The sequence below is a fragment of the Tinamus guttatus genome, unplaced genomic scaffold (genome assembly GCF_059628265.1).
Source record: "Tinamus guttatus ecotype Peru unplaced genomic scaffold, ASM5962826v1 Tinamus_guttatus_pri_ptg000372l, whole genome shotgun sequence".
Taxonomy (NCBI): domain Eukaryota; kingdom Metazoa; phylum Chordata; class Aves; order Tinamiformes; family Tinamidae; genus Tinamus; species Tinamus guttatus.
This window is the reverse complement of record NW_028288906.1, coordinates 997,935-1,011,526: the sequence shown is the minus strand read 5'-3', so window position 1 is coordinate 1,011,526 and position 13,592 is coordinate 997,935. Positions and strand designations below refer to the sequence as shown.

At 43.3% G+C, this 13,592-nt stretch overlaps 1 protein-coding gene across 1 annotated transcript in view; it reads right to left on the bottom strand.

Annotated features, from left to right (window-relative positions):
* The window catches only part of RAD23B (RAD23 nucleotide excision repair protein B), a 30,047-nt gene extending 20,092 nt beyond the window's left edge, over positions 1 to 9,955 (bottom strand). The window contains exon 1 of the mRNA XM_088530423.1: positions 9,852 to 9,955. Within this exon, the coding sequence (XP_088386549.1) occupies positions 9,852 to 9,917 (66 nt within the window). The 5' untranslated portion in view covers positions 9,918 to 9,955. The remainder of the gene's footprint in view (positions 1 to 9,851) is intronic.
* Positions 9,956 to 13,592: the final 3,637 nt, after the last annotated feature.

Below are 13,592 nucleotides of genomic sequence, written 5' to 3'. Positions count from 1 at the left end.
TCACTTCAAGCTTATAGCGCAGTTTTGGCATATTTGGTACTGCTGCTGAGGGCAGGAATTAGGTCACACAAACCTAGACAGCCTACAGCTCGACTGGAAACATCATGGCATTTTTGCACTGTCCAAACGAGGACACTGAAGGGGTGAAGCAGCCATCCCCTTGACTTTCCAGTTCTTTGACAGCACCACGTAGACAACCAAGAATATCTTGGTTGGCTTGTAATAGTCAGTGCACCATATAAGCTGCAACCAGCATCAACGGAGGTGCTATCTCCAATTCTGAGAGGCCAAGCAGTTGAGACATCAAAGGTTTCCCCTTACACTTCTACAGCAGTAATGACGAGTACTCACTGATGTCTTTCTGAATCCCTTGAGTTTTCCCTCAACAAGTCAACACCCAAGATGCAAGGGGTACAAGGCCATATTACAACTTTATGGATTTTCCAGTTTCCTGTAATAAGAACAAAACCAGCTTCTACTATACAGGGCTTCTGCTGGCCCCTATCAAGTGGGAGTTGGTGCTAGCCTCTATATATGTGGTTAATACACTACCCCCAAAAGTACTACTTACACTTCCCACTAGGCTCCTAATCCTGAGTTAGGAACTCTTGGGTTTCACAAGAGTACCCCCGAGAAAATTTAGTAGGTGTTATCGGCTGCCTCAGCCTCACAGATGTTCATCAGACAGCACCACAGATATGCAAACCTCTTCTCACAGTCCTAAAACCTCCTTTAGATCCCACTCTTGACACCATTTTTACTAGCTCTGCGAATTAAGTCAGGACAGACTAAACGTACACATTAATTACTACACAGTAATTAGACCCATGCGGAGGAGCCTGGATGTTCATTGTCTCTCCACGAGGGTGATTAATGATGTCAAGAGCGCTACAACGCTGCAGAAAAGCGATCTCTCTACTGCTCCTTTTGCTGTCTGACAAAAGCAGCGGTGCCAGTGGTCAAGGGGGGGAGGTGCCGAGCACAACGCTTGTGGCTGCACAATCTCAGTGCCAGGCATCTCCGGAGCTCCTCCATGTCCAGATTTTGACCAGGTGACATGTCCCACGTTAGGCAGAGGTGAGTGAAGCTTAGGACAGGCAGAGCGTCTTCCCAACCCGTTGAGAGATTGCTCCAGGCTGCTGCTCCATGATCAACAACTGTAATTTCAGTTCTGCTGATTCTACCAATTGCGTGTTTTTCATCACAGCCACCTAATTGTGCTTTTTCTAAAAGAAATTACACCTACGACAACTACACAGCAACACAGTATAAGACTCTGGCAATGGTCTAACTACCGGAGCGATGACAACTTGGTCAGACAGGATGCTAAACAATCCCTTCGACTTGAAGAGCTTGCAGAAAAATAGGGATATTAACATAGTAGAGAATCACAAGAAGCCATATAAGTTAACTGAGAACTGAATGCAGAACCAGACTAAAGAAGTGACATAATCTCTGACTAAGACAAGCCAATACAGGCAGCCATGACTAGTTGCCTACAGGAATTCAATATATATATATAAATAATGAAAAATGGAAGTGCTATAGAAACCAGATCAGTTTTCAACACTGGTCTACATTCTTCGAGCTTGCCATACAATCAATTTAAGAACAGACTAACTTCAAACACAAACTAATTCAGTCCTCAGACACATTTCTTCAACTGATGTTGTACACACACCTAAATAAAACTTAAGCTTAAAATAGTTCAAATAATCTACACTAGCTTTCTAACTAACTATATACACATACACTGTTATTTGCAAAAGCAAGGATGATTAACTTTACCCTCTCATTTAAACAAAATTTCATGGTAGTCTAAAAACTAAACTGTCGCGATTCAGAGATTTAATATATTCCTCTGACTGACAGTAACTGAACAGATCATGAGTTCCTAATTATATATTAAGAAATTATGTAATGTGGCTCAATTTGTTCCAATAAAACAGGACATATATAAAATATGTAAGGGGAGTCTCCATCACATCTCAAATGGATTCATTTAAGCAGTTATTTAAATTGATAATTTCATTTGCATTATTTATTGAAAAGTCAAAAAAAATAGTTTGTTCAATTTAAAAATGTAATATTGTTGGTAATATAATGTAAAAATTATTGTAAAATTAAAACAGGTATAGCTAAAAATATTTATTTTCATTTAAAAAGTAATTCCACTGTTTCACTGATTTAAGCAACTGTATCCATTCAGAGCAGTGAATGAAAAAACGAAAAAAGTTTAAAACTCCTACAGCTTGAATAAGTGAAAGAATTCATTCTGCTATACATGCAAGGATTCTGCCACTAGAGGCACCAGTTCAAAAAACACTCAGGCTAAAATTAGTTTCTGTAAACAGCGTCTGTCTGTTCTTTTGGCTTTCATGCTGCCTAACCTGACAGACCAGACACACTTCACCTGCAGAAGGCATTCTAGTTATTAGAATTGAAAAGTATTAGGTAGCATGTGATACACCAAATTTACCAGTGATCTGTTATTGGTAGATAAACTTGCTTTGCAATTCTAGTTGGAAGGGCTGAAAAGTTAATAACCACTAATGAAAATATATTCATACTCTTAATTTAACCAGCAAGAATAAATAAATAAAGAGAGAAAAAATCATCTTCAGGGAAAGACAGAAGCACCCTCACTGCTCTTTGGAAAAGAAATGCCTTGCAGCTAGCAGCTTGACGAGCTGCAGTTTACCGCAGTTTCTCAAACTTTGCCTCTAGCAAACCAGGTCTCCTAACCATGTACAAGATCTCCCGGACACCAGTATCACCATAAGCTCAAGGTTAAGTGAGAGTTAATTTTGGTAAGCAAGCCCAGATTTGATGATTTTAGAAAGCAGTTTAAATATATAGTCACCCCTCTTCATCCACAACACTATGACATGTTTTTCCCAACTGAAATAAAGCATATACATAAACCATACCTCCAGGCTACCTAGCTTAACTCCACCTAATTAGGACTCAAATGTATTTTAAACTCTAAAAGTCTCCTTTTTCTTTTGTTCTAATAAATACAGAATCAAAGAGATAGCACATATATTATAGGACAACCCACATTTAAGGATAAATATCAATGTATGTGTAAATAACCTAAAGACTCAAAAAGCCACTGCAACAGCACTAGAACAAACTGGTTGACTGCAAACATTTGCACCTTCTTTAAATTAAGATCTGTAACTCTTCCTGTTTTTCAGAGTCTACACTCAGTACACTCTGCTCAAGAACAAGATGCCCTGCAATGTGTTTTTCTGAGCCACAGCTCACCAATACACGAACAAAAAAACTGAAATATTCCAAATACGTACCAGACCCTGACAGGTCCGAGACCTAGACATACCCGGTGTAACCGACATCTAGATAGACAATTCCTTGTAGCCGAGCATGCTAAGCAAACTGCCCCATTCCCTCTCACACATGAGTGTCCACATCTCCCTTTAAAATATGCTAAAACAGTTCCCTGGAAAAGGAAGGAAGAGGAAAGACAAAGAAAACATTCATACAAAGCCGCATTTCTTGATTCCCAATAAAATAAGCAGGAAACAGTATTATTCTGACAGTTTTCTGAATGTGCAATATAATCAAGATAAATCTCTGAATTTCTTAAAATCCAAGGATAAGCTGGATACAGAGCTAAGGTGAACCCCTTTCGGCATCGTCACGTACTCTCCCCATAAACTTTATTATCTGTGGGATCTGATCCATCTTCACCCAACAACTAGTAAGGTTTTTTTTTGCTCCTACTCCAACTACAGAGCCACTTCTGATGTTAGAAGCCTTTTCATAATTTCCAGACTAAATTAATCCGTAGGCTACTACCACTCATCTGTTCCTATGCCAGTGCTATATTTTAGGCATGAACAGCTTTTCTCCCTTCCATGGTACTTGCCACTGTAAACATTTACACAGCACTACTGAATTCTCCTCTCAGCTTGTGAGCTGGTCAGGCCCTTTTAGTTTATTCTCGTACAGTGGTGTCAATATCAACCCAGTACCTCTTTCTCCCACCTCTTCCCTAGCGGAAATCCATCCATGCTGTAGGCAGGTAGCCAGCATCCGTGCAGTACTGTAGCATTCCAACTCTGACTAGAAATTCCAGGATTGGTGAACTACAAGGACTCATCTATTAATGAATCCAAACAGTGAAGCTGTGCTGCACATTTGACGGCCACTTCCAACACATGGCCTTGTTATCAAGGCAACCAAAACAAGTCTTAAACTTTGCATTCTTTGATTCCATCACGTTTCTATTGTCTTAGTACTCCAGCAACATAAAATTCTTAACAAATTATTAAGAAAAAAAAAAAACCTATAAAAAGATTGATCCTGAGACTAACATTTAAAGTCCTTCACTATTAGCCCACCTACACTGTTTGTTCCTTTAATCTGTCAAGCAACCCCCAGTGGAGTGTTTAAATCCATGGTGCAAGAACACTACTCCTCTACAACAGACTATCAGGTTTCTCCCAGCACTGCGGGCAGAAGGGGAGTCATCCTTCAGGTAGAGCTATCAGTTCAAAGTATGAAAGCACGGAAGCCTCCAGTCCAAAGGGCTTTACCCTCCTCCCCTTGTCTCATGAGGGCACGCAGAGGGTAGCAGACCAAACACTTTTGTTTGGACTTTACATTTAACATTCCAAAGTTTTCACTCCCTCTACCCTTGAGAACATGCTTCCCCACACACTACACTGCTGATACTGTTCAAAATCAGTCTTGAATTGTACAGTTATATCAGATGATAAGCAAGCTAATGAAGAAAAACTATTTCAACACTTTTTACTGTCCTTAATACAATTCAATAATTATCAATAATTTAAAGGTGCATTTTGCAAACTACTGGAGTATCCAGGACAAATGATACTAATGGCCTATGCAAGTAACTGCTTTATAATAGCTTTGTTAATAACAACACACTTGGTTCTAACTACCTCTACAAATAATAAAAGCAGGGTTTTGGGGAAGAAGTCTATGCATACAATAGTAACTTACACTACCTTCCTCAGTGGAGCACAGCTTTTAACCAGGAGACCACCTTCACTGTTGAATTAACAGATTATTGTCCTATTTCAGGTCCCAAAGGCCTAACAGATACAGTAATTAAGAAAATACATAGAAGAAATAAAGTCCTATGAATACAGTCAGGTTTGCTAGCTTACCAAGCAGTCAAAACAGCCAGAGTTAACACTCCATGGCATTTAAAGGAATTCTCTTCATATTTAAAAACAAACTTTGTAGACAGTAGAAAAGACTCCTGCACTTACAGTCTGTGTTTACTACGCTGAAGTTTGTATACAAAGGCAGAAGCAGCATGGCCTGGTAAACAGATAAGCAGTCTAAAATTTGCAATGTACAAATCTAAATTTAGCCTTGACATTTACTCTTGAGCAATTACCTCTACCTTTCTAATCTCCTGTCCAAAACTGGGCTCATCCATATAGGTGAAGTTTACCAGCGCAGCAACTGCTATTATGCATTGTCCAGAGATTAACAAAAGGATTTTCTGACCTCACAGCTGGCCTCTAGGCACTTCTACCCCACATTTCCAAGCGGATCTAAACCTTGCTTGTTTAAATGTGGAAACACTAGGGTCAATTTTATGAAGCTAAACAGTGCCTGAAAGGGCTGCACAGATGAGATTTGCAACAATATGTGAAAAGATAAATGTATTCCAACACAAAGTAGACCCTAACACAGCAGGAGGAGGAAAAAAAAAAAAAAAACAGCCGTCTGTGCATTTCAAGTACTGCAGAAAGATCACATCTGATAACTCTTAGTACTCTCTCTGAGCCCACAATGGTTTCTCTGTAGGAGAAAGCTTATACTCTTGAGTGGTGAATCTTGCATGGTAATGCTTATTAGCTTAACTGAAACCTCGTACACCTTCAAACATACTTTTCTTTAAGCACAAGGCTATTCCTCAAACACTGCTCCAAAAAGAGGATTAAAGCCTCCTGGTTTCAAACATGAGCAGAGCAGGCATACAAGTCAACTTATAAACATAAACAAAATCCCACACACTATAAGCAACATGATAAAAAATATGTTTCAAAAATATTTTTTCTAATGTTAAGCACCTACAAACAGGCTTATCTAGGTTTGCCATAACAGCCTTCATCTAGGGTGACAGAATACAATCAATTTTGTTTACATTCTGTTTGTTGTTAACAAACAGAAATAAGAGGTTTGAGGCACGGACACTTAAGTGGGGAGGAGGAGCCATTTCAGCCCCATTTTTTTTGGTTTCCTTGACTCCACTGTGCATCAGATTCAAAGAGAAGGAATGACAGAGAAGGAGCCAGCAGAGTTAGACAGTCTTCATACTACTTTATATCACACTACTTACAGCTTACAGCACTACAAGCCCATTCATCTCCTTTCTGTGGTCATTTGATGCTACCTGCAGAGCAATATGCAACATCCAGAAGGCTTGCAAGGACTCCTGAATGGCCCTTGCAGGGTCTAGTGAGCCTTGCTGCAGTGTAAAGGTGATATGATAGATAAAATGAGCAAGGACATTAGAAAATAAAGTAGTTGTAAATTTATGTTCATAGAGCTACTGCATTTGGGAAGGGAAAAAAAAAAGTTAACACATAAAAAACACACTCTTAATATGAATAAGTTAGTTATATTTAGAGCTTACGCACCCTTTACTTTTCCTTTACAAAGTTTTATGGAATATGTATAATTCTCCCCAAAATTCTTTGGAAGTTAGGACTGGAACACTCATTTGAACTTAAGGGAAATATTCCTGCAAAAGTGAAAGCCTAGATCTCTTCAGCCAAGAAGCAAAGCAACTTCTCTGACTTGTAAAGTCCAAATCTAACCCTGAGGCAAGAGGGGGGATGGGAAGGGAAGAGAGGGACTAGCTACAGAAATAAAATATTTGTAGAGAAAACAGAGTTAGTAAAACAGGTGTAAATACTTAGGGAACATTAACTTACAAATGCTAGCCTGTAAAGAAAAAGCGTAGGAAATAATACAAAATTGCAACGGCCCTTTAGCAGTCTCCGAAGCTACCGTTTTTGCAGAGTCATCTATCACATCTCAAGCAGCAAGTACGAGCACTGCAAGTTCACAGCTTTGCTGACTGTGCATGTGCTTACGCTCAAGCAAAACACCAGCAGATAAAATGCAATACAACAATCTCCTAGAAGAGCCATAGTGAGAGGCTGAAACAAAAATACTGGGACTTAAGGACATGGAAAGACAACTCTAGAAGCACATTTCTGGATTTTGGAAAGGATCATGAGGGCACTTCTCCTCCAAGTAACCACTCAGAATTCCGACTCTCAGGGAAATATAAAAATAATCCTCTTATCATAAACTGCTGCTGCATTAACAAGTGCTGAAGCCCATGCAGGCTGGCGGTAGCCAGGCTAAGTTCACATTTCCTTGTAAATTAAAAGCCGCATAAGGTCAGACCTTAGCATTTCTGAACACAGCAATATTCTCTGGCTACTGCAGAACTATTACAAGAGTCAGTTCTCCTCAAGAAGACAGGAAAGCAAACTTAAAATATCAATTATTTTTATGTCAGTTATGTATTACTGATTTTTACTTTCTTACAGGATATATCTAATGCTCCTTACAATCTATTACATTATATGCAGAATTGGGTTAACCTTTAAGCTTCAGGTTCAGATCAGTGGGTATATTTCTTAATAAGAGTCCATAGCTAGATCTAGACAGAAATACAAAGTAATGACAAGAGGGTTTGACAAAAAAAATCACTTGTTTCCATATACTTTCTTGATGCAGTCAGAAGAGGAATAGATGAAAAGTATGCTTAAAAAGCATATTTAAATAAAGAATGCTTTATTTTGGTTTCATTGTCCTTGGATTTATTCTATATTTTGCGAGCTAATCAAACTTCTGTTTTTGTGGGGGTTCACACATGTAGGGGTTCACAGATAGTACTCTGGACATTCAGATAAGATTAATTTGGAATTATCTAATGCCAGACAAACAAAAGGTCCTCCAAAGAGAACTAAATCAAATTATTTCTTTATTACAGAACTCTCCCATACATACATTAGAGACAATCTCCTTGACCTGTACTGCTTTCTTATCGCTACACAAGTGATAATTTTTTAAACCCTCTACATAGCAAAGAATGTGCATTTTCTGATAGGACAGCTTCTTTCCAAAAAAATCTTCAGAGCTGTGTCTTTTCTGCTTTGTTTTTCTCTCTCCCCCTAAAGTATACCTATTATAGCTGGAAAACCCAAACACAGGCCACTCCTCACTTTTTCTTTATTATATACCCTTTGTACCACTTCATCTTCCATTTGTTTTTGCTGGAACCCCTACGCCAGATATTTTGCACGTCTTACACTAGTATCTAGTCCAAAGTCCTCAAGTTAAAAACCACAAGCTCAAAACAGCTGGGGGATATTACGTGCACATTCAAAAACCCCAGCACGCACGTTTAACGGTAAACACACATAAATGAAGAATTTACTGGAATATATAGAAGCCCCAACTTCCACAGGGAAGCTTCCTGTTGGCACTTAAGTAGGCAAGCATTTCCCCAGAGGCTTAAACACTGTAACAGAACACCAAAATGTGAAATCCACACTGAAATGTGCAAACAACATGAAGTGGAACCTGCCAAAGGACGACCACCATCATGAATATTCCTGGCGTTCCTCCTCCCCTTGGGGAAAAGCAGGACATTTAGGCTAACAGCACAGAGAAACTGGAAAAGAAAGAGGACGTACTTACTCAAGGCGGGTATTTCACTTTATGAGTTAAGAACCTAACCTGTCGAGACAACAACTTTTTAGAAGTGTATTTTGTGGCTATGCAGTGGCGAACGCAGCACGAACACCAGAATTACAAGCCCACAACGTCATCACACAGATGAGAGGTGCAGCTGCAGATCTGCATCAGCTTCAGACACTGCTTATTAATTACCTGCCTCTAACGCAGAGTGTAACTTACTCCTTCACAGGCAGCCACCACGAGGAGGATGAGCTTTTCACGGCAGGTAAATGCTGTGGCTCATGCTGGACAAGGCTCAGGGAGGTACTGGGCACTGAGAGCTCTGCTCCCAATACCAGGTTCATTACAAACCACCTCCCTAATGAGAAATGTGAAACCCCAGGTGTTTTCCCCAAAACTTAAGAAAATCTATCACTGTTGGCGAGCCCCGTGTATTCCACAGCAGGGCTGTCTCTGGTCCTGTTTAATCAGCCAAAATCCACCAGTCTTTGCCCAAAACGTACACAAAATACAGAGTTCAAGCCTAATACCTACCCAACTAAAAAACACCCCCCAGGCCCCTATCTCAAAACACAGCTTGATACCAACCAAAGGCAATGTTGCTATCAAAACATGTCCCCAGTTATGAAATTCAACCTGGTGATAAAGCAGGAAGAAAAAACATAAAGTGCTGATGCAAAAGCTGCAAAACAAGAACATGACCGCTTAATTATAACGAAGAGGGCCGCTTCACATTCTGACCAGAAAGCGCATTTACAGCAAGTATTTACAGTATACGGCATAGAGGATAGCATGCATAGAGTGTATATTAGTATGCAGTATGGTGGATAGCGTATATAAACACATGTATTTATGTATATAAATATATAGGGCATATAGCATAGTACGGCAGGCTGGGCAGGCCCAGCGCCGCGGAAGAAGCTGCTGGAAGGACGCGAAGCCGCTCGCGAGCAACAAGTCCCGGGCCTGGCAGCCGGGACCAACCCCTCAGCAGGCGGGAGCCCGTCCGCAGGCGGGTCGGAACCGCCGAACGGCGGCGGCGGCGGGGCCGCGCGGCCGCCCCCCACTCCCCGACGCGGCCCTCGCGCAGTGGGACGGCTCGGGGGCCCCGGCGGCCGCCGCACCGTCAGCTCGGGGTCGATGTCGATGCGGAAGGTCTGCTGCTGCAGCGTCTTCAGCGTGATCTGCATGGCGCCGCCGGGCCGGGCCAAGCCGGGCCGCCCGCGGGACTCGCTGCTGCTGCCGCTGCTGCCGCTGCTGCCGCCGCCGCCGCCGCCGCGCGTCCCCGGAGCGGGGCGGAGGGAGCGCCGCGCATGCGCGGGGCGGGAGCGTCGTTGGGCGGGGGGCGGGGCGATGGCGGCGCGCGGTGACGACATCGCTGGCGGCGCGGCCGCGCGGGCCGCACTGCGCAGGCGCCGGCGGGGGGCGGGGCAGGGCGCGTGCGGGAGCCGTTGGGTGCCGTTGGGGCCGTTGGGGCCGTTGGGAGCAGGCCGTAGCAGGCCGGAGCCCTTCGTAGGGCGCTAAGCCGTGTGCCTCGCCGGACGGTCGCAAAGCCGAAGTTAGACCGCCTCTGGCTGTGGAAAGGTGGGAGTCACTCTGTGGGCGAGGTGCTTTCCCGAAAGCACCAAGGCAATAGGCTTCCAGCAGAGCCATTTCACCATGATTTAAGCCAGTGTGTATAAGCCCCGGGGGCTTAAGCAGGATCCTTGCTCAGAATGGAGATGTTGTGGCCCAGTGATGAAATAAGAATCTATTCCAGTAGTTGTTACTTGCCTGGATGGGTTGCTAGCCCTTGATTCCTTTGCATTTCTTAAAGCAGTGCTAGCATGTCCCTGCTCCAGGTTGGTAATATGAGGCTGTGGGACTTTGCAGCCCCAACAATGGTGGTGATAGAGCTGGCCCAGCTGATTACAAACACTTCTGCTACTACGTGTGGGAACTTGCAGTGCATTTTCTTTGTAACTGAGGCTGCCTCTTCCTGGCCAAAGCAATGCAGATTTCAGGCTAACTTAACACTGTAACTAAAACCCAAATTCATTACTTTATAATCCTGGAAAAGGAATTAATTGTAGTAGACCTACAAAGGTCTCCTTAGCCACTTTGCTATTTTTATTAGCCAAAGACATACTTGAATTCGTTACTGTGCTAAGCTTGGCTTCTTATCAGTGCCTTTTTGGCAGAAGAGACGAGCAGAGAGCCCAGCGGGTTGCATTGCATTACAGAGAGCCGGAGCACACAACTGTGTACGTGTTTGTGTACACAGTCGGTGCTGCTGCTTCTGTCATCATCAACCTCGAGCCCTGACACACAAGAGTGCTACACTGCCAAAGCCTCATAGGGCTTTCGCAACCCAAAAGAGACTGCTGACTCTTGTTGACAGGAATCCAGTACTCTTGGCAGGATGGGGTACACAGAATATAACTTGCAGTGCACGAAGAGCCATTCAAAAAAAAAAAAAGGATGAGATAGAATATCACGTGCTATTTTTATATGGCTGTTTACGACTTAAAATACGCTATTTGGTCACTTTCAGTACTGTTCTGCTACCAGCTCTTAATTCTGTCCGTGCTCTGAAGATAACCACAAGGGATTTTTAAACTTTCCTTTCCAAAATCCAGCATGCATTAATTGAAGGGCTTCACATGCAAATGAAATTGTGAGTTGGTTCTATCAGTTCCACTAAAGAGGATCCGCCCAGACTCTTCTATGTGGTGGCCAGTGACAGGACAAGGGGTAATGGGTACAAGCTGAAAAACAGGAAGTTCCATCTCCATGTGAGGAAGAACTTATCTGCTGTGAGGGTGACAGAGCCCTGGAACAGGCTGCCCAGAGAGGCTGTGGAGTCTCCTTCTCTGGAGATCTTCCAAACCCGCCTGGATGCCACCCTCTGCCTCATAGAATCATAGAATGCTTAAGGTTGGAAGGGACCTCTAGAGGTCATCTAGTCCAACCACCTGCACACGCAAGGTCACCTAGAGCACGTGGCACAGGACTGCATCCAAGCGGGTTTTGAAGATCTCCAGAGAAGGAGACTCCACAACCTCTCTGGGCAGCCTCTCCCAGTGCTCTGTCATCCCCACTGTCAAGAATTTTTTCCTTAAGTTCCTGTGGAACTTTCGATGCTTCAGTTTGTGGCCATTTCCTCTAGTTCTGTCGGTGGCCACCACTGAAAAGAGGCCAGCACCATTCTCCCCACTGCCTCCCTTGAGGTACTTATAGACACTGATCAGATCCCCTCTCAGCCTTCTCTTCTCCAGGCTGAACAGGCCCAGCTCCCTCAGCCTCTCCTCATAGGGCAGATGTTCCAGGCCCCTGATCATCCTTGTGGCCCTGCGCTGGACTCTCTCCAGCAGCTCCACATCCCTCTTGTACTGTGGAGCCCAGAACTGCACACAATACTCCAGATGTGGCCTCACCAGACTAGATGATCTCTTGGGGTCCCTTCCAACCCCAACCATTATCCAACCATTCTGTGATTCTGTGGTATTTGCTCAAATCACAGAAAAAAAAGATGTCAGAAAATGTCACCCTTGGCAGTTAATAGCACTTGGAATCCATATTCCTTAATATTGAGGCCTTTACAAGCTCTCAGAGCAGAGCTGAGCAGCTACCACCCAACAGGGTAGAGCTGTGTCATATCAGCAAAACCACTACAATCAAAATATGGGTAGTTTGCACGTAACACCTTCTAGGTAGAAGGGAACATCACAGAATCACAGAATGGTTGAGGTTGGCAGGGACCTCTAGAGATCATCTAGTCCGACCCCTCTGCTCCAGCAGGGACGCCTAGAGCATGTGGCACAGGGTGGCACCCAGGCAGGTTTGGAAGAGTTTTGAAGATCTCCAGAAAAGGAGACTCCACAACCTCTCAGGGAATCCTGTGACTGAAACTGTATGGGGTTTGCATTAAAAATACGCAAGCTCTTTGCACCTCCTAAAGGCCAGCCCCTTCAGCTTCAGGAATAGGTTGTGGTAGACCTTGACTCTTGCAGGTCTTTCTTTAGTCTGGCCTCTGTAGATTGCAGAATTGGGATTTTTCCATTGTCATCCAGTGTCTGGGCAGTCGCCCTTGAGAGCCAGTACAGAGAGAAAAAGAGAGCATGTGCGCGTTTGTATTTCTGAGTGTTTTGGGTAGTTCTGCGCTCAGACTGAGATATCACAACTAAACATTCATTTCCAAGACCTTATGTGCTGGCTCAGGGCAGAAAGCATTCCTGTGCTAACAGCAAAACGCATGTTGATTCAAAAGAAATGTAAAATGAAGTCTGAAAAGCTGGATATTGAAGGCCTGGGAGGCTAGAGATTGCCTTTTCACAAGTCCTGAATTTTCCAAGCAATCTGATCTCCCTAACAATTCATTACAATGCCACAATGACTTTGTCTTGCTCAGTTTTTTGCCACTGCTTGTTATTTTCCAGTAAGTTCCTTGACCTTCCTCTTTCATATCTCCCAAGGGCAGACATCTGATTTCATGTATTTCAAGACACAGAGTGAAGCAGTTGAGTACATCTGTCTCTTGCAGAGGTGAAGGAAAACAGTAAAGCCAAAGCATAGAATCCTAGAATCATTATGGTTGGAAAAGACCGTCGAGATCACCGAGTCCAACCGTAAGCCCCTCAACACCCTGCCTGCTAAACCATGTCCCTAAGCACCTCACTTACACGTTTCTTGAGCTCTGCCAGGGACAGTGACTCCACCACTTCCCTGGGTAGCCTGTTCCAATGCTTCACCACTCTTTCCGTAGAAATTTTTCCTACTGTCTAACCTGAACCTCCCCTGGTGCAACTTGAGGCTATTTCCTCTTGTCCTATTGCTAGTTATGCTGGTGAAGAGATCGACCCCTGCCTTGCTGCAGCCTCTTTTCA